The sequence below is a fragment of the Miniopterus natalensis genome, chromosome X (genome assembly GCF_054644295.1).
Source record: "Miniopterus natalensis isolate mMinNat1 chromosome X, mMinNat1.hap1, whole genome shotgun sequence".
Taxonomy (NCBI): Eukaryota; Metazoa; Chordata; class Mammalia; order Chiroptera; family Miniopteridae; genus Miniopterus; species Miniopterus natalensis.
Window position 1 is genome coordinate 87215657 of NC_142103.1, and position 21218 is coordinate 87236874.

Below are 21218 nucleotides of genomic sequence, written 5' to 3' on the forward strand. Positions count from 1 at the left end.
CATCTTTAACTTACCTATTTCTACATATGATTCCCAAACTTAGTTGCTGAACACATAATTTATAATTACATTTTAATTCTGTAGACCAGGAATGCGGGCAGGGTTCACCAGGGTGGTGGTTCTGTGATTTGATATGGCAGGGGTCACTCATTGGGCCGCACTCAGCAGGAAGCTCAACTTCTAAGACAGCAGTTCACCTTCCAGAGCCCCTGTCAGCACGGCCTCTCGCCATTCAGTAGCCTAGCCTGGCCTTCCTCACGGCATGGCAGCTGGGTTCGGGGAGGGGGTGTCCAAGTGCTGCCTGCTCTCTTACAGCCCACACATGCAGCTGGTGCGTCGTCATATTCTGTTGGCCAAAACAACATCAGAGATTGTGGATTCTACTTACCTTCTTAATGTTCAACCAATGCCAAACAGTGTGAACATACCATAAATTATAAATGTCAACACTTTTACCTAGTTATAGATTTAATAATAGTAAGTTTGCTTTGATAGAGGTAATAATAGACATCTTTCAAATTTTCAGTTTACATAAAGTTCTAATGGATCTCCAGAATCAGCAACTGAAAGAATTAAATGACTGGCTAACAAAAACAGAAGAGAGAACAAGGAAAATGGAGAAAGAGCCTCTTGGACCTGATCTTGAGGACCTAAAACGCCAAGTACAACAACATAAGGTTAGTATATGTTATGCTTTTTCCTTTCTACTGGAAAACTAACTATGTGTAAGTGTATCAGCTACACATGGATGTACACACATTGTGGTTTACAGATAGGAAAGAATTAAAACTCCAATCAAGAAGAGTTTTAAAATCATTCTTGCCTAATATTTTTTGAAATGTTTATTTTTCAAATACAACATAAATAGGTTTTTCATATTTGAGTAGAAAATTCAAACATATTCCCAGAAGAGAACAAAATTGTGTATTACAATTTTGATTTCCTAGAAGAAGAGTGTCTGGAGGGATTACCTGCAATGCAAATTTAAGTAATAAGACAAGATTTTTAAAAATATTTTTTTACCTTCAGTTTGTAATATCTTAGAGCAGGCCAAGTTTGATGAAAAATGAACAATTGTAAGATTGCTTTCCTATAAAATACAACATCTATTGATTTTAATATTTCCAGCTTATCTTTCTTCAGTTTGTTTGTACATTTACAATTATGCTTCCTGCCTGGCAGAAAGAATTTATTGTTTCTCTCATTAGGATTTCTATAAGAATATTTCTGATCTGAAATTTTGAGGGAGCTTCATTTTTATAATAATCATAAAATTAGCTCTGGACCTTGCCCAGTTCATCAGGATACACACATACAGAAGAACCTTCATGATTGGCCCAGAATTTGGGTTTCCAGGTTTAGCAAATAAAAATATAAGAAGTGTAGTTAAATTTGAATTTCAGATAAACAACTAAGATTTTTCTAGTTCAGTATGTTTCAAATTACTCATTCTTTTAAAATTTATAGTTTACTGGGCATCCTGGATTTTATCTGACTTTACTCATGATCTGTGGTTCTTAGATTTATGGGTGTTTTTTTGGTGTGTGTGTGTTTTTTAAAAATATATCTTTATTGATTTCAGAGAGAGGAAAGGAGAGGGAGAGGGAGAGGTAGAAACATCAATGATAAGAGAATCATTGATCGGCCGCTTCCTGCATGCCCCCACTGGGGATCGAGCCCGCAACCTGGGTATGAGCCCTGACCGGGAATCAAACCCTGATCTTCTGGATCCTAGGTCGATGCTCAACTGCTGAGCCATGCCCGGCGGGGCTAGATTTATGGTTTTTAAAGGAAATATCTGCTGTCCCAACTCAAACCTCCTAAATCTACATCTCACCCAACTTCATTCTCTCCTTTTATAGTGTTGTCAGAACTAGCTTCACAGTTCTTCTGTGTAGATAAAAGATGCCCTTCTTTCTAAGTTCTTTCTTGTTTAATGAGTTTTCAGTTTCAATGGCACATGAGACTGGCCCTTGCTAATATGGCCCTCAAACCTGTATATTGGCCACAGAAGTTTTAAGATCAAGCTGTTTAAGGAGAGCTATAGCTATGGCATTCCCCATCCACTACTCCACTAGGAAGGAAAGCATCAACTGTATTTTAATCTTCATTAAAAGATGTGAGTAGGAGAGGTTAACCTATCACATAGATTTTAATTGAACATCTGATAAAGCAGTTAGATTCAGTGCTAGATCTTGAAATGGACCCCCCCTTTTTTTTTTTTAATCTTTATTGATTTCAGAGAGAAGAAAGGAGAGGGAGAGAGAGAGACAGAAACATCAATGATGAGAGAGTCATTGATCGGCTGCCTCCTGTGCGCCCCCCACTGGGGATCGAGCCCGCATCCCGGGCATGTGCCCTGACTGAGAATCGAACCTTGATCGCCTGGATCCTAGGTCGACGCTCAGCCGCTGAGCCACACTGGCCGGGCTCCAACTGGACCTCTTCTGGGTGGATCCTGCATTCCCCTGGTAGACTCTGTGCCCACTCTCTTCCCCTTGGCCTTCACTGGCAGTTTCGTGCAGTTTCTGTATACACCAGTGGCTTCTCTCTGAGGGCATTTACTGGCTATGGGAGAGTCTCAGCCAGTTTGAAGGTGGGCAGGAAATGGAGTTAGTGTTGCCAGAGCTGCCATTAACAACAAAAGGTGGGAGATGATGGATAAATACCCCAGAATCCTTGCCAAGATGCTTCTCAGTTCTTACAGTCTCTCAGAGGTTTCCCAGCAAGACTGGACCCCTGATGTCCGTGGGGTAACCTGTCTCACATTTCTACCCTCTCATAATGTCTTCTGACATTATGAGATCACTTGCCAAATAAACTCTTTGTACCTAAGTCCTTGACTCAGGGCCTGTTTGGGAAGGAATCCAACCTATGACAATCTTCTCACCCCGGAAGCGAGAATACTGTTCCAGCTTTACCACTAACTAAATGTGTGATTTTTAGAAATTACTTAATCTCTCAGGTTCTCTATCTCTTCACTTTGGAAATAATTGTGAGCCAGTTGGTTTCTAGTGTTCCTTCCAGTCATGATTTTAATGTCTCCATTAGTTTTGGACTGTGAGGCATTTCAGGAAAGGGCAAGACTAAGGTCGGTATCATTGAATGTCAGAGGGAAGGATGTTGGCACTTGATGCCTGGAGTCTAAGAATGAAGCCAGTAAGACGGACTCCAAAAGAGACACGACAGAAGAATGGTAGGGCAGCCAGAAGTGTGAATGACTTAAGGCAACTATGAGGAAAGGTCTCAGTTTGAAACTCTAAATAGATTCTATTGAGGTCAGACAGGCCACCCAAGATCTTCAAATCTGACAATTACCTGAAAGGATTTATACTTTCCTCTGGAAGATATAGAGTGAATGGAATGGAAAATAATTGAATAATACTGTCATAAAATTTGAATAGATTCTATTACTTGAAAATTTGCCATTTCTGATGAATATGAAATTGTTTTCAGGAGAACAATTTGAAACAAAAACAATGGAACAGAATGATACGCAAGTTGATTGTGTAATCGTGTACACCCAAGACTTACTCAGATAAGTGCATAAAAGGAAGCAGATGAAATTGGTTTGCTGGCTCAGAAAGTGAGGCCACCTTTCACCTTTAACTGTTTCAACCCACTTCAGAATTGATATTTTTAATAAAATTAAGACAAGGAAACCACAGCCAAAAGAAAGCCTGCCAATTGATAATACTTGGTGTTACTCAAATTAATTACGGTGAAAAGAAAATGATTTAGCAATATCAAACAATTTATAAAGGAGTGAAATTTCTTTAAATGTGAAATATGTATATTTTCTTAAAACTTCACACTACCGGGAGTGAATTTTTTGTTAGCCTTGTCATGCTTCATAAAACAGAACATACATTTTCTTTCTTTATGTAACTGAGTTCAATCTAACCTTATTTAAATAGCAATCGGTCCACTTTGCAGCTTTTATTCCCAAGAATTGTGAGTGAATAAAAATTAGATAATGTCTCCCTTTGACAACAAAATGCATCAGTAGCTTTGGGGTAGTCTGAAAAGCTGCCCGTTCCGCTGTATGACCACTTCTCACCTAATGTGACGTTTAGGTTTTTTTTTAGCTTGGTATTGATATTAAAACCTGCTTAATCTTCACTTTTTTCCCTAAGAGATGATTACAGATGACAAAATGAAAAGATACAGGTTTTGCTACTGGAAAAAAAATTTAAATTCTGCTCAGATCAAGAGGGTACGTATGGGTGCGCACACTCTCTCAAAATAAAACTTCACATCTCACAAGTATACCATGAATATTACAGATATGCTCCTCTCTGTTCTGTGATAAGATCCTTTGCTCTCTTCATTTCAACAGCATTTTATTACAAGGCAGACTAGATATGGAACCGCTGTGAAATGCTGTGGAGATAAATCACTTTTACTGAATTTGCCAATTAGGCAAGGTAAAGCAGTCGATCCTATATTGGTAGTTACTATTAAATCTAGCCAAATTGATAACTCTGGGTAACTGGAAAAAGTTCGATTTGCTGACAGATTTGGAAGAGACCATTCATTCTTTTTTTTTTTTAAATCCTCACTCGAGGATATTTTTCCATTGCTTTTCAGAGAGAGTGGAAGGGAGGGAGAGAGAGAGAGAAACATCGATGTGAGAGAGACACATAGATTGGTTGCCTCCTGCATGAGTCCCAACCAGGGCCACGGATCGAGCCTGCAACCAAGGTGCCCTTGACCAGGATGGAAACAGAGACCCTTCAGTCCCAGGGCCGGCACTCTAACCACTGAGCAACACTGGCTAGGGCAAGACCATTCATTCTTCATCACTATTGCTTTGGGGAGAGAATTTAAAGCTTCACTTTAGATAAGAGTCGCTTAAAAGTGATTCTCTGGGGAGTGAACAAATTGAGCCTCTTGTTCCCCTTGTGAAAGAACTTGTCAGAAATAATTGGTTGGTTATTTCTGTCTTAAGAGACAGACTTTATTAGTAATGTTGATAAGGAATGAAAGGATTTCCCTCGAAGTGACAATATTATTGAGCAGAAGTCTATTGTGGGCTTGAACATTCATTAATGGAAAAGAAAATTTGCTATTTTGGAGGCTATTTTAATCAAAAAGAAAATATTTGACTGAGGAATCTTTTGTTTCATAGCACAGTCCGACTGAGATAATGTTTAAAGCTTAGTTTACTAGCTATGTTTTCAGTTCTTTTGAGAGATTTAGATTTTTTTCATTAGCTCCATTAGCTGTATAACAGCATCAGCAAAGTCCTTACCGTATAGGCTATTAGAATTTGTAGATATAAATGGACATTTGCACTATATTCTGACTTCAGTGGATGGTCTATGTTAAGTACTGATGGTTAATACAAATTAAATTACTTCTTAGAAGTTCAGTCACCTATCCTTTCCTTGAAGCTTAGTTAATCTCAAAGATTTGGGTTGCTAAGACTGTGAAATATCCTCTTCTGCTGACCTTTAAAATGATCTAGTTGTTCTTGTAATGGGGAAAGTTTAGGTGTAATCCTGCTAAAGTATTTGACATTTCATTTAATTCTATTGCATTCTATTCTATATCACTGAATAAACACTTATAAAAGCACAATGGGGCTTTGAAGAATATGGAGATCTACCATATATGAAATCTTCAAGAAGCTCACATTCAAGTACATTCGATAAAGACACAGAAAACAAGTGAGCATTATACAAGGCAGAGTGTAGCAAATGGCTTGAGAATATGTTGAAAGCAGTGATTAATTTGGTCAGAGGAAATGAGGTGGGGAAATGTGGGTATATCACTTGCCTAGGTCATGTGTTGCACTATGCTCAGTGATAGGGGTCTACAGTCTCATCATGAACTCAAGACTCAGGCATTTGGAGTTACTTTGTGAGTAATAGGGAAGCAGTATTCCTAAGAAAATGAACTGAAGAGAATGGTGATTTAGGAAAATTTATATTCATCTATAGGAAGATATATCTTGTAAAATAAATCAAAACACAGATAAACAGGAGGCTAGAAGACATATTAGGAAGATATCGCAGAAAGGACAAAGAACCTGAATGAAGGCAGTGTCACTGAAAATTGTTAATAGATATAAGACATATTTTAGAAATCAACAGCAGAACCAATGGGACTAGATTTAGGGAAAGAACAAAGAGCTCAAAGTAATAGATTCTGACACTGGGCAATTGGGAGGCTAAAGTTGGATTTTATAAAATAGGCAAAACTCATATATGACAAATCCACAGCTAACATCATACTTAATAGGGAAAAACTAAAAGCATTTATCTTAAGATCAGGAACAAGACACGGATGTCTGCTTTCAACACTCTTATTCAATATAGTAGTGGAAGTCCTAGCCACAGCGATCAGACAGAAAGAAGAAATAAAAGGCATCTAAATGGAAAGAAGGAAGTAAAACTGTCATTACTTACAGATTACATGATACTGTATATACAGAACCGTAAAGATTCCACCAAAAACCTACTAGAACTGATAAATCAGTAAAGTAGAAGGGTACAACATAAATATTCAGAAATCGACTGCATTTTTATACACCAATAATGAACTATCAGAAAGGAAAACTAAGAAAACAGTCCGATTTACAGTTGCATCAAAAAAATGCCTAGGATAAAATTTAACCAAGGAGGTAAAAGACCTATACTCAGGAAATTATAAGACACTGAAGAAAGAAATTGAAAAAGGTACAAATAAATGGAAGCATATACCATGCTCATGGATAGGAAGAATTAACATTGTTAAAAAGTCCATACTACCCAAAACAATCTATAGATTCAATGCAATTGCTATCAAAATACCAGTGATGTATTTCACTGAACTAGAAATTATAATTCAATAATTTCAATAATTGTAATAATCCAAAGATATATATGCTACCACAAAAGACCTTGAATAACTACAGAAACATTGAGAAAGTAAGACAAAGTTGAAGGAATTATACTACTGATATCAAACTGTTAAAAGCCATAATAATCAAAACATCATGGTACTGGCATAAAAACAAACAATAGATCAGTGGAACAGAATAAAGAGACCAGAAATAAACCCAAGCATATATGGACAAAGGAGGCAAGAACATGCAATGGGGTAGAGACAGTCTATTCAATATATGGTGTTGGGAAGATTGGACAGATACGTGCAAAAAAAAAAGAAACCAGACTTCCTACACCATATGCAAGAATAAACTCAAAATGGATTAAAGACTTAAATGCAAGAATTGAAACCATAAAACTCCTAGAAGAAAACATAGGCAGTAAAATCTCTAACATTTCTAGTAGCGATATATATATATATATTTTTGATATATCTCCTAGTGCAAGGGAAACAAAAGAAAAAATAAACAAATGGGACTACCTCAGACTAAAGAGTTTTTGCAAAGCAAAAGAAAGCATCAACAAAATGAAAGGACAGCCCACTGAATGGGAGAACATATTTTCCAATGATACATCTGTTAAGGGGTTAATATCTAAAATTTATAAAGAACTTATAAAACTCAACCCCCAAAAAACAATCCAGTTAAAAAATGGGCAAAGGACCTGAAAGATACTTCTCCAAAGAAGACACAGATGGTGAATAGACATATGAAAAGATGCTCAATGTCACTAATCATCAGATAACTGCAAATTAAGTCCACAATAAGATATCACCTCACACCTGTCAGAATGGCTGCCATCAATAAATCAACAAATGACAGGTGTTCACGAGGGTGTGGAGAAAGGGGAGCCCTTGTGCACTGTTAGTGGGAATGCAGACTGGTGTAGCCACTATGGAAAACGGTATGGAGGTTCCTAAAAAAATTAAAAAATGAACCTGCCTTATGACCCAGCAATTCCACTTCTGGGTATATATCTGAAGAAACCCAAAACATTAATTTGAAAGAATATACACACCCTATGTGTTCCTTGCAATGTTACTTACAATAGCCAAACTATGGAAGTAACCCAAGGACCCATCAATAGACAAGTGGATAAAAAACACTGATACATATATGCAATGGAATATTACTTGGCCATAAAAAAGAATGAAATCTTACTATTTGTGACAGCATGGATGGATCTAGAGGGTATTACGGGTATTACACTAAGTGAAATAAGCCAATCAGAGAAAGACAAATGCAATATGATTTCACTTATATGTGGAATGTAAACAATAATATAAATGAACAAACAAAGCAGAAACAAAGTCATAGGCATAGAGAACAGATTGATGGTGGCCAGAGGGGAGGGATGTTGGGGGGACTGGGTGAAAAAGATAAAGGGATTAGAACTACAAATTAGTAGTTACAAAATAGTCATGGGATGTAAATTACAGCATAGGAAATATAGTCAATAAAATTGTAATAAATATGTATGAGGTCAGGTGGGTACTGGAAATACTGGGGAACACTATGTAAAGTATGTGATTGTCTAACCACTATGCTGTACACCTGAAACTCATACAAAATAATATTGAATGCAAACTGTAACTGTAAAGTAAAATTTAAAAAATGGGCAAAACTAAGAGAGAAATCCAGTAATTGAGAGGAAGATTAATGGTGTGGAAAGCCTAAAAATGGCATAGAATCCAGTAGTGCTTTTATTGACTAGTAAGCTCTCTTCCATCTTTAGCAAGATTAAAAGTACATGCTATTAGTTATTCCTGTGAAATTCCATTTTATTTCCCCTCTTTTGCCCCCATAAGTGATTGATTAATGTTCAATGGTTATGGTAGTAAAGATAACCGATATAATTTGGAAAAATACTATGCTACAGCCAGAGAAGCAGATAGACTTCTTCTGTGTTTCTCCAGTGCTTAGCAGAGTACTTAGCACATAATTGTTGCTCAGTAAAGTTTGGCTTTTTTGGAGAGAATGCTTTAAATAATTCTATCTAGTTCTGCCACACACAGAGGCTTCATCATTGCTACCTTTCTGACAGAGACAGAAATTTGACAATTTAAATAAAGAGTAAAAACGTTTTGAGTAAGTGCAAGAAAACTCATATAATGAAGAAGAGAAACATCCACAAAGCAAATTACATGGAGATATTATCTCTGGTGCCCTCTTAGCACCTCTGACTTTTGTTCTATCGTTATTTCATTCCCTGTTCAAATATCTTAATGGTAGTAACCCTGGCATCTTTATAAATTGCACAGAAGATGCCACCAGCAGTCATGCTTGGGTATATCCGTGGATATACTCAAGCTTATGACCCTTGGTTATGCAGGAAAGGAATGCCATTTGACGGGAACAAATCCTTAGCTGGCTTCCTATCACAGGATGGTCAGTTCATGAGGAAGATGTGCAGAGTAGACCATCCAGGAAAACTATACTGTCTGTAATAAAAATAATTTGTTTTTTAAATTTGCATATAGAATTCAGGCCTTGTGAGTTTGGTTGAGCTTCCTATAAATTGTAAGGACTCCTTTTGCCCTCTGGCTTCAGTCTTAGGCTCATTCAAGTCTTGTTGGTCCTTCTAAGTTGGGCTTACAGAATAACCTTTCTTCCCAGATTCTTATTAAGAAATGAGAGAAAAGCCCTAGAGATGTTGTTCCATCTATTTCTCTGGATTCCATATAGACCTTACTTGACCTTCAAGGGGCAGGGAATAGGAATCATGGAAAAAAGGATGCGTCCTCTCAAGTGGGAGATGAGAAGACCCCGTCACCATATCAATACACAGCATTATGAGAAGTAGGTTCCAAGAGAGAACATCCAGATTGGAAAGATTCATGAGAGAGAAGTCAAAAACAGTTGTCTACAAAGAAACTAAGCCATGCAGATAAAAGAAACTGGAACCTCCTACTTATGTCCCAAAACTCATAACTCGTATTAAACGCTGTTTTGTGATTAACATTTGTCACTAAGACTGTCCAAGGTCAACAGGGCTTTCAAAGAGCTGTTTCCCATGAAGAGGTACTCAGCATTGCATTTGTGGAATGCTCAGTAAGGACGTATAGTAGGACCTAACTATTGTGTGTATGTGTAGGAGTCTTTAAAATGTACTGTTGTTGATCTCATGTAAATAATTAAGAAGTTAAAGTCTCATTTAAGGATTCAAAATTCATTATATATTTCTTGAAATCCTAAAACCTTGCTGTAATTTCAGCCCTTTTCCTGTACTTGTGATGCCCATTAGAGGATGGTGGCTAGCATGAATTAATGAGGGTGAATTAGGTGAATAATGGCTTTTAGAGCAGTGTGCTTTAAAGTCTTTGTTCTGAATGTGCTTCAATATGAGCTTTCAAGACTAACTAGTTGTTGATATTTATTGAACTCATAATAGGTGTCCGGCAAAGTGCTAACCAATTATGGCTTATTCAGTTTTCCTAACCACCTGAAGAAATAGGTACTTTTACTATCACAGTTTTGAAAATTAGGAAGCTGAGGCTTGGTGTGGTTGAAAACTTTCTCAAGGTCAGATAGCTGGTTAGCAATGCATCTAGGAATCAAAACCAGGAAATCTGATTTCAGATCCCACATGTTTAAAACATGCACAAATTTTTGTCAGTCTGTCATCCATACTATGTCCTTTCTACTTATATTCTGAAAGGTATAGGAGTACATTGTCAACTCTGTTTTAAAACAATTTTTCATTTTTCTTGTGCCCCCTTCCTGCGATTGGAAAGCATTAGGTGTTTTGAGAATCTTTCAGATGTCTTCATTGAAATGGTCTTTAGGGTCCCCCCACCTTTGGTAGTTTAGGAGTTGGCAGAAAAATAAACATTTATTTTTAACAGATGATAAAAGCAACGGGTTCTGATATAAAGACTAATATAACTATGCAGTCACGTTGAAGTATGTGGGTATCAAAATAAAAGCTCTTCTAGGAGAGACTGTTGAGGTAGCTTATTTAAAATATTCACCAAATTTACAACAAAATTGCATACTATAAATAGACCCTCATGGGGAGCTAGACAATGCTGTCACCAGCGAGGCCTAACAAAGTGAATATTGGACTTACAATAAAATGGCAGATCGTTTGGGGATCATTTCACTGAGTGAAGCAGGGGGTGCGGTGCCTGGCCCGTGCAGTGTGCAACGTGGTGGGGAGAACGTAAGGATGGCCGTAAGGGAAGGGGCAAAGCACAGGGTCAGTTGCCCCCCTCCCCATCATTTCCTGAGAAATTGTAAACCTTTCTGATGTGGCCGGGACACTTTTATTTGAAAATAAAATCAGTTCACATCCAGGTGTATTGAATTAGCTAATTGTTCGTAAGTATCTAGGGATTTTTGTGTGTCCTGAGATGGATTTTCCAAGGTACTACTTCCCTAGATGTTGGACTTATCCCATGTTCCCAGCAACTCTCCTGGTTTCTTAAGGTAATTTCCAGATTTTATACAACTTTTATATAACTTTATTTGATCCAACTTCTGTGCTCATTAGTCTTTCCTTTTGTGTACATTTATTTGACTAAGCTAAAAAACCTAAAAATTACTTAAACTTAATATTTTATTAAGCACCTATATAATTATATTAATTTAAAGTGACATGTAGGAGTGATATGTGATGGCCTTAGAATCCATACAGAATCCCTGATTTGTGTTGTTTCTAGGTGTGTGTGTGTGTAGGACCTGCAAGTGTCGGCAATTTCCTGTTGATTAATCATTGGAGTAGAAGGAATAATAAAATAAACTGTGTACTTAGGCAACCACTGCCCTTTCCTGTCCCATGTTGCTGAGCATATACAATGGCCAAGGGAAATATTGTTGCCCTCCTATGGAGCTTACAGGAGACCCAACCTTGTTTGTGTTTTTTATTACTCTACCTTTCTACTAATTGTTGTTCTTCACCTCCTCTAAACATTAAATTAGTAATTCCCTAGGCTTACATATTTCCATGCCTTTATTTTCCAGGCATTATTTCTCACACATGTGATAAGAAATTTACAGTATAATAGCATAAGCCTGAAGTAAACACTGAAGTGGCTCTTAGTGGTTGTCTTAAGCCTATTTTTTTGTTTATTTTTTTAAATTTTTATTAAAATATTTTTTAAAAAATATGTCTTTATTGATTTCAGAGAGAGAAAGGGAGAGGGAGAGAGAGAAAGAACATCAATGATGAGAGAGTCATTGATCAACTGCCTCCTGCACGCCCCCTGCTGGGGATCGAGCCCACAACCCAGGCATGAGCCCTGACCGGGAATCAAATCATGATCCCTAGGTCGATGCTCAACTGCTGATCCTGTTTTTAAAAACCAGCTTGGCATGGGTTCGAGCAAGAAGAATTCGGTTCCACTGATGACGTTTGAGGGAAATGGAAGAAAAGTCATATTTAAATAATAAAATTGTGAATATGAACTAAGATAATAACAAATTTGGTCAGGCGCTTTCACTAGAGGATGATTTATAAGAAATAGAATTATTTACAGAGGTATAACAAAGTCTTACGTTTTCATATCTAAGCATTTTTAATGTTAACTTTCACTGATGGCCTTTTTTCTTGTCATAAGGGAGAAAAAGATCATTAGTTGATATCAGAGAACATTGCTGCCATTTGTATCTAATAATGGTATAGAAATTTATTTAGGAGCATGACAAATGTTTTAAAAATCTGGTATGTGTAGCATACGCATTACTTTAATAAAAATAATGGCAAGACATACATAATAAAATACGTAGTATGTATATATATGTGTAAATAATTTATACAGCTTTAATAAAGAAAAACATACTTTAACAATCATATATTACAACACTTTAATTTGAATACATTATCCTCTGATAGGCAAAAATTTTAGTGTACTTCTCTGTGGGTACATCTGTATTTGGAATGATTTGGCTCATATTTCAGGCTTAATTAGCAAACCAACTGTAAATCTCCATTGTATACATCTAGCAAAGAGAACTTCAAATCCATAAGAAGTAAATATGTAATTAGAAATTCATTTTGAAATGGCTTTATAAATCTTTAATGTACAGGGTGCCCCCCCAAAATGTATACACACTTTGAATGATTATAAAGTCAGTGTTTAACACTGAAAAGGAGTGAAAATTGAGTTATCAGCTGTTAAAGTATGCATATATTTTTGGAGACACCGTATATTTTAAAAATTAGTAGTCTTGAGAATCCATATTTTTTCAAAGAAGGACGCCGGAGGGTATACTTTGTAGTAATGATCATGATCCTTATTCGTGGCTACATAGGTTGGCAGAAAAATTTAACTTTTTAGACCCACCATTTTGTGTGTGGCAGTTTTGCAACTTCTAAGAAACAGCCTGTTTTAAAAATGAACTCTGGACGTTGGATATTTTATAGCGTTTTATCTTTTACTGATATGGGGGGTATTAGCTAATACTATGACATTCATGAATATTTATTTTCAGAGTTAAGGTCTGGGAAAATAGGAAATATGATTACAGTGTTGTAGTAGCTTCTGTCTTACAGCTATTGAGTATGCTCAGAAAGGCCCGTTTAATCTTGTTTTATTGTAATCTCTGATTAGGAGTGAAAGAAGAAATATAATTCAAAAAAGTCGTAGAGGAGAAAAGAAATACTGGAAATAACTTAAATAGAGTTTATGTGAATCTACCCCAGTGCCATACACTCTTTACGATTTTCAGCCACTGTGAAGAGCCTTTCTTGTGTTTTTTAAATTTCTCTCTACTCACATAAGTCCAGATAGTTCTTATGTGATTTTAAAGTTATCAGCTCACAACTAGCTTTAATGCTTCTTTTGCACTGCTGCAAAAGCATAAAATGTAAACCCGTGATCAACAGGGAAAAAATGCAATTTCTGATTATAAAACAAAGAGACATGCAAAACAAAATCAGAAATCCAAGTACTGGAGAAAATAAATACTAAATTGATCACATATGTTTTAAAAAGACTCAGTCTGAGTTTGAAAATAAGCATTTCATGGATCAAACAATGCTCAAGTTCCTTTACTAAAATATACTAAAACAGTAAAAATAACAATTTAAATGCAAAAATTGAACAATATAGAATTATTTCCTAGGTGTTTTTAATATATGTAATTATATATACTCTCATACTCGAGTGATAGGAAAAAAGAACTGGCTAAATTAAAGAAACCAACCTATGGTCTGTTGGCTACCAAAATATTGTTGTAACTATTATTTTTAAAATTCCTGGATGTCACATTTTAAATGTTCCCAGTCCTGGCTTATATAATTCAGAAAAACTCAGACTCAACATGACTTTCAAGGACAACTCTGAATGTTAATGTTTCCGTTTTCATCCTCATAGCAGAGTTTTATTAACCAGTGTAAGCTCTGGAATGTGAAAGGCGTGATAGGCAGCGTACACTCTGCACACAAAATAGATGCCCAGGCATTTTATTCTAAATTGCTTCACTTGACAATGTAGCGTGAAAATCTAGAGAGAGGAAGTAAAAGTAAGTGATTTTATAGTGCTCTAAAATGTTTAGACCTGAAGAACAAAAGTCCTAGCATAAAAACGCTCATGCATTTGAGTGTGTGCTGCAGCCAATCCTAATAACTTCCCTTGTACCTGCCGGAGGGTTTGAATAACTAAGCTAGTCTGCTGGATGCCAAGCGTCATTGGTTCACGAGTAGGGGCTGCAGGTTTGCCAGCAAGTAACAGGCCTTGTCCCAAACTTGCTTCTGCATTCATGTATTCTATAATAAAATGTTCTGAGAAGCAAAATACATGACTAGACGTTTTATAGACTCGTTCTGGGATTTCCCAGTAATAATCAGTATATCATTATAAGGTCTTAGGGAAACTGGAGCTCCCAGGCAGGACTTCTAGGTTCTTGGGCAGCCTCCTCTGTTTACTTCTCCTCTGTTTACCTTTTATTTATTCTTCTGTTTACCCCTGTTTATCTTTACCAAAAAAATCATACACTATTATTTTTATTTTTTATTTTTTTCCCTTTTCATTGAATTTATTGGGTTGGCACTGGTTAACAAAATTATATAGGTTTCAGGTGCACAATTCTGCAACACATCATCTGTACACTGTATTGTGTGTTCACCACCCCAAGTCAAGTCTCCTTCCATCACCATTTATCCCCCCCATACCCTTCAACACCTCCCCCATACACCTCTCCCCCTGGCAGTCACCACACTGTTGTTCATGTCCATGAATTTTTTTCTCTTTTTTATACTATTATTTTTAAAAGATTGGGATACTGTTTTGTGGTTACCTGTGCTCATTAGTGTAATTGTAATTACACTTTTAAAAGAACTACTCCGTCCCATTGGGTTGCAATCTTTATGCAGTCAGGAAGGGACAGACTCATCTATGCTATTACCCTCACCAACATTTATTGACTTTTAGTTGCTTGGAATATGTAGTGAGAAAGACAGAGAACATCTCTGTTCCAGTGGATTTTATATTCCAGTAATTAGAAACAAGCAACAAATGACTAAACTAATACATAAAAAAATACTGAGTAGAGAAAATGTTATGTTAAAAAATTGATGGAAAAACAGAATAACTAAGGAGCACATTTAGATAACATCTCCATGAAAAGCAACTCTGGGCAGGTGACACTTAAACTGAGGGATTAAGCAAAGAAAAAAACCCCATAGACAGAGACAACAGCATGGTGATTGCCAGAGGGAAAGGGGGGCAGCGGGGGAGGTAGAAGAGGGTAAATGGCGGAATAAATGGTGATGGAAGGAGACTTGACTTGGGGTGGTGAACACAAAAAATTAAACAGTCCTGAATGAGGAGAGATTATTTAAAGATATGGAGGAAGAGCCCTGTCTGGTGTGGCTCAGTGGTTAAAGCCTTGGCCTGTGAACCGAAGGGTTGTGGGTTCAATTTCTGGTCAAGGGCACATGCCAGGGTTGCAGGTTCCATTCCCCCCCCCCCCCCCCCCCGTCAAGGTGCCTTCGGGAGGCAACCCCTCTCTCTCTTTCCTCCCTCATTTCCACTTTCTCTAAAAATCAATGGGGAAAAAATCCTTGGGTGAAGATTAACAACTACAACAACAATAAGATATGGAGGAAGAACAATGGAGATGAGAAAATAACTTGATGCATTTGCGGAACAGAGAGGAGACGAGTGTGGCTGAACCAGTGTCAGTGGGCAGGAGTGATGTGCAGCGCTAGGCTGGTGCTAGGTCATGGAAGAATTTCAGGTAAAGAATTTGGGTTTTCCTTCTTATCGTGATGGAAATCCATTGATTTTTAGACAGAGGAGTGACATCTGATTTATAGTGGAGCAGAGGAGAAGGAACCAGCAAAGGATCTACAAAGCAGCAATTAGTGAGGTGGGAGGATAATTGAAGCTCAGGAGAGAAGGGTGACAGGAATGAATGAGTGGCTAATTAGGCTAGTAATTGAAATGTCAAGGCAGATGATTGAAAAAAATGGCTGTTCAATTTGGAAACCGGTTGATGGCAACCTTTAGAAGAGATGTTTCAGTGGGATAGTGGGCAAAGATTAGGGTAAGGCAGTGGGAAAAGTAACAGTAAAAAACACAAAGTATTTTTCAGTGAAGAGGAACACACATTACGGGAGCAGCAGGAAGGTTAGTTGGGTAAACAGCCTTGTCCTTGTTTGGGTTGATAATGGAGACCTTCTGTAGAGATGGAGGCGTTGAAGATTCCAGAGGCGGCAGGTAGTTTTGGGAGAAAAGTCCTTGAAAAGTGGGAGGAGGCGAGATAAGGAACAGAACTCACTGCCACACCTTTCTGAACAGAGGCTCTCTGTGTGCTTTCAAGGTCAATTGAGAGTAGAAATCTGCAAATTTTGCTGAGCATCATAGCTGAATTTGCTTGGCATGGTTCTAGTTTAATAAAAAAAAATCACATCATGCAAAACATGGCAGAAAGAAATCATATTCATTTGGGAAGAAATTGTAATTTACTTTAAAAATTTATCTTTCAGGTGCTGCAAGAAGACCTAGAACAGGAACAAGTCAGGGTCAATTCTCTCACTCACATGGTGGTGGTAGTCGATGAATCTAGTGGAGACCATGCAACCGCTGCTTTGGAAGAACAGCTTAAGGTCAGATGATTTCCTTTAATACACTAAATATGACATTTAAAATAATGAATTGCTCTTCAGAAAATAATTAGAAAGTTTATAATATAATTTGTATGTTACAGATATTTAGAGTGCAATATATATGTGTGTGTATGTGTGTATATATATATTTATTTACTTATTTAAAATTCAGATTATGTCCCATTTGTACATAATTCCCTTTCATTAACTATATACTGTTTGCTCACACTGGCTTCCTGGCCTTTGGGGAAATGCATAAATGCAGATTCATTTTTTATTATAGCTGAATAACGTGTTATTAGAGAATTGATCAGCTGAATATTATTTATGCCTGCTTCAAACCTACAGTTTAAGAGGACAAAGGTAAAAAGAAAAAACCCACACAAAGTATCACATTCAATCAGATAACATAAATTGAACACCTTCAGTGTATTTTTTCCTGGAAGGCTTCTGTTGTAGTCTTGCTGAGGACATAGCAGGGTATCTGAGTCATGAAAGTTTTGTTGGAGTAGATACTTAGCCTTCCAAGCTCTCATTCACCTGAATCATAGTAACTGTGTTCTTGGAAACATGACCAGTACATATAAACAAAGGATCATGTGGATATTGTGATGTTTTTTCTTCTCTTCCTAATTGGTAATAAGAAAGTTTTACTGTAAGAAAGGGAAAACAATTTCAACAAAGCATATATCCATACACAAAAGCATCATTAATATGGGAAAAATACAATTTATTGTTCTGAATGTGACATGTACATTCACATATATACACAACTACAGATTATAGTTGAGTATTCTTTGTACCCATCAAATACCTGCCTTTCCTTTGTGATAGGTGAGGGCCAGTAGTCTGACCTGTCTAAGGATGTAATCAATGTGGGTTTAAATAGCTTTATCAGCTCAAGGTTTTTCTAAACATAGTTTCTCTTACCACACTTATAACAATGTTTCTTAAAGCCTAATCTCTGTTTTGTTCTCTTTTTGTGTGAATTGAATTTTTTTATCCCAGTGAAATGTCTTTTCCTCAGATTACTGCTTTAGACTGCCAATCTACAACGTTATCTCACTTTCCATTATTAAACAACAAAGAGAAAACTCTTGAACTGCTACAACTGAACATTCAATCTATACTAGAGACCCATGTTAATTGCTTATGTTTCAATGAAATTGCAGGGATTACAGATCTAAAAAGGCTTATGACACCTGATATTATAATGGATCATTAAATATACAATCAGGTATATTGTGTACACACACACACACACACACACACATATACTCATACTCATACTCATGACCAGCTAAAAGACTAGTGACAGGCCACTGCTGTACCCATTTTAAGGAATTCTGTCATTCTGATATAATAGTGTTATAACTAATTACCAATGGTAAAATTCTAATACTCATTGTGTCTCAGAAATTTTCAGAAAAGATAAAAGAAGGCTGGGGGGTGGAGGTTGGGAGGGTGACTGGTTAACAAAATTAAGGCAGAAATTGTTCTAAGTCAGAGAGTATTTCCCGTTAAAATAACAACTGAAAAACATCCATGTCACCAGACCTAGTACTACTAGTTTGGGAATATGTGGGTCTAGTCCACCTGGAAAAACAGTCTATAAAACTGACATGTGGACTGGGTTAGATCTGTTAACGTAAGGAATATTCAAACCTGTGAAGAATTTCTTGTGAGTTTATTTGAGCCAAACTGTCGACATGTGTCGGAGAGCAAAATCTCAAGGGATTGAAATAATGCTCCCAGAGAATGGCAGTTTTGCACCTTTCTTTATAGATTACAATCAAAGGGGGAGATGTAAGTGGATTACATGAGATCCATAGATGATAGATCAGGGAGGTGGGAGAAAGCAAAGTGAGGAAACCTCTGGGATTAGATCAAAAGTAAAATGATAGACACAGGCTTCTTTTACATAGGTGGGTACATACAGGATAGTTAACTGTCAACAGTTAACAAGATAACAGTAACAATGAGAGGATTCTGGTCTCTGCCTTTGTGCATCTAGGGGCTGAAAAAAGGGGAAATTACTTCATTTTACCAAAGCATGTGTTTATCAGGTGTGTTATCTCAGATGCAAAAAAACAATCATAGGCCCTAACTGGTTTTCTCAGTGGTTAGAACTTTGGCCCATAACTGACTGGTCCTGGATTCGATTGCGGCCAAGGGCACGTACCTCAGTTGCAGGCTCCATCCCCGGGCGCGTGAGGGAGGCAGCCAGTAATTGTGTCTCTCTCTCACATCCATGTTTCTCTCTCTCTCTCTCTCTCTCCTTCCACTCTCTCTGAAAAGCAATGGGAAAAAAATATCCTCAGGTCAGGATTATAAAAATAAAATAAAGAAAAAGGCGACAGGCTTAGTTTAAGGTGAAAATTAACCTTTGTGAAGGAAAAATACTGCCTTAGGGCGTGACTCCGCACCATAGACTGATTTTAGTGAAAGTATTAATTTCAGACCATGTTCTGCGGTTACTTTAGGTCTCTGAGTTTGCAAGGCCACCATGCAGGTCTTCCCTGAGCTTGTCAGGTTTAGCATGTGGCCCCTTTTTATCCACAGATCTTAGGTAAGGTTAAATTAAGAGTGGTGGTCCTAGGGTTTTCTATATTTTTATCCTACTTGCTTTTTTCATCTTGTTTTCTGTTTTTTTCCCAGATACATCTACTAAAATAGCTCTGCATGTACTGGCTATCCCTGATTCACACAACCTCAGTCTCCCCTTGTCCATGAATGCTTCCCCCCTTAATTAGCGTTGACCACTGCCTCCCAACCCCCCTCCCCCCCACGATGTCCTTCCCCTTTGGATGCCCTCCTTTCCATCTACATAGCTCCTTGCTGTCCCTTTACTTTTAGATAATCTAGACTAGTGTATGAAAGGGCAGAGTTAGTAGGAATTAATTGGTGAGACAGCCCCTGCTTTAGCATTTCTTTCTTTTCAGTCCCTGAGGAATCCGAGGTTGAATTCTAGGCCTATTTAACCATGGCTTTGAATTGCCCCCTGATGCTGGGCTCTCATTTGCCTTTGAAATTCTGATGATTCTTTCATAGGCTCTTCGCAAATGAACCTGATCTTGTTTTACCTAGTTTCAGTTTTAAAAGGAAGGGGAGGAGGAAGAGAAGTTGGGAGAGGAGAGGAAAAGAGAAGAAATAATGAAGGATAAGACAGAGAAACATACATTGGAAGAGCCCCTTGAACAGCAACACAAATATCCTCTGCACGTGCTGAGAGTTCCATGTGTACGTCACAGACTGCGGACTGTCACATTCTCAGAGGGGTTCTGTTAGAGGTAACAGGAAGAGTTTGGGGAAAGAGAAACAGGTATATGAGCTTCATACAAGGGGGGGAAACTGCAGGGACCCGAGAAGCATCTTTGAGGGCTTTTATTAGAGCGAGGTTTGGTCATCCATAGCCATTCGCCAAGGTCTGATGGTGTTGAATGCTCACCCCACAAGTTCCTTCTCTGCCACGGCCTCCCATGTCACCTCACCGCCTTAATCAGCCTCTCTCGGGGTAGCCGAAGTACCACCGTAGCCTCAAAACGAATACCCAGTGGTCTTTAGTTGAGAGGTGCAGACGATGGGGAAAACTAGCAAAGGAAGTCCTTGATTTAGAATAAGAGAGAAATTGTTCTTTTCATTTTTAAAAAAAATTCTCACCCATGGTTCTGTTTTTATTGATTTTTAGAGAGAGAGGAAAGGGGGAGAGAGAGAGAGAGAGATCTGCCTCCCGTATGCACCACACCCAGGAATCGAACCCACAACCTAGGTATGTGCCCCTGACCGGGAATTGAGCCCCCGCAATCTTTGTGGTGCACGGGACGACGCCCCAACCAACTGAGCCACCCAGCCCGGGCTGTTCTTACCATCCTGCCTTAGAACTCCAACAGTAACTCTGCATAGGACATCTTGACATGTGTTGACTTGGTTCTGTGAACTCTGAGTTAGATTTTCTCTAACTTTGAATGACTTTTAGAAGTCTTCGTTTTAAAAGACTTGAAGAAAAACAAAGTTAGGTCAGACCATATGCTCAGGGATTCTGAAAGATGGCCTGGCTTTTGAAGGATAATATTCTGAAAGTGCAGTCTGTTGTAAATTAATTTGACTCTCTCAGCGGTTCAGCTTGTCCCCCAGCAGTGTTACCACTGGTCAGAAACTTGTCCTTAACTTTGAGGCTTCTAGGATGTCAATGGACAGAGAGCCTGATTTGTAAGCAGTGATGCCAATAAATAGTTTTATTGAGGAACAGCTTGGCTAAATAACTAAGATTGGTCATTTACGTGGAGCCCGCAGCCC

The 21218-nt window shown here is 37.7% G+C and overlaps 1 protein-coding gene across 1 annotated transcript in view; it reads left to right on the forward strand.

The window, feature by feature from the left end:
• The window catches only part of DMD (dystrophin), a 1831916-nt gene that overhangs the window by 520879 nt on the left and 1289819 nt on the right, over window positions 1-21218 (forward strand). Inside the window, exons 12-13 of the mRNA XM_087813416.1 lie at window positions 527-677; window positions 16803-16922. Coding sequence (XP_087669542.1) covers window positions 527-677; window positions 16803-16922 — 271 coding nt within the window. The remainder of the gene's footprint in view (window positions 1-526; window positions 678-16802; window positions 16923-21218) is intronic.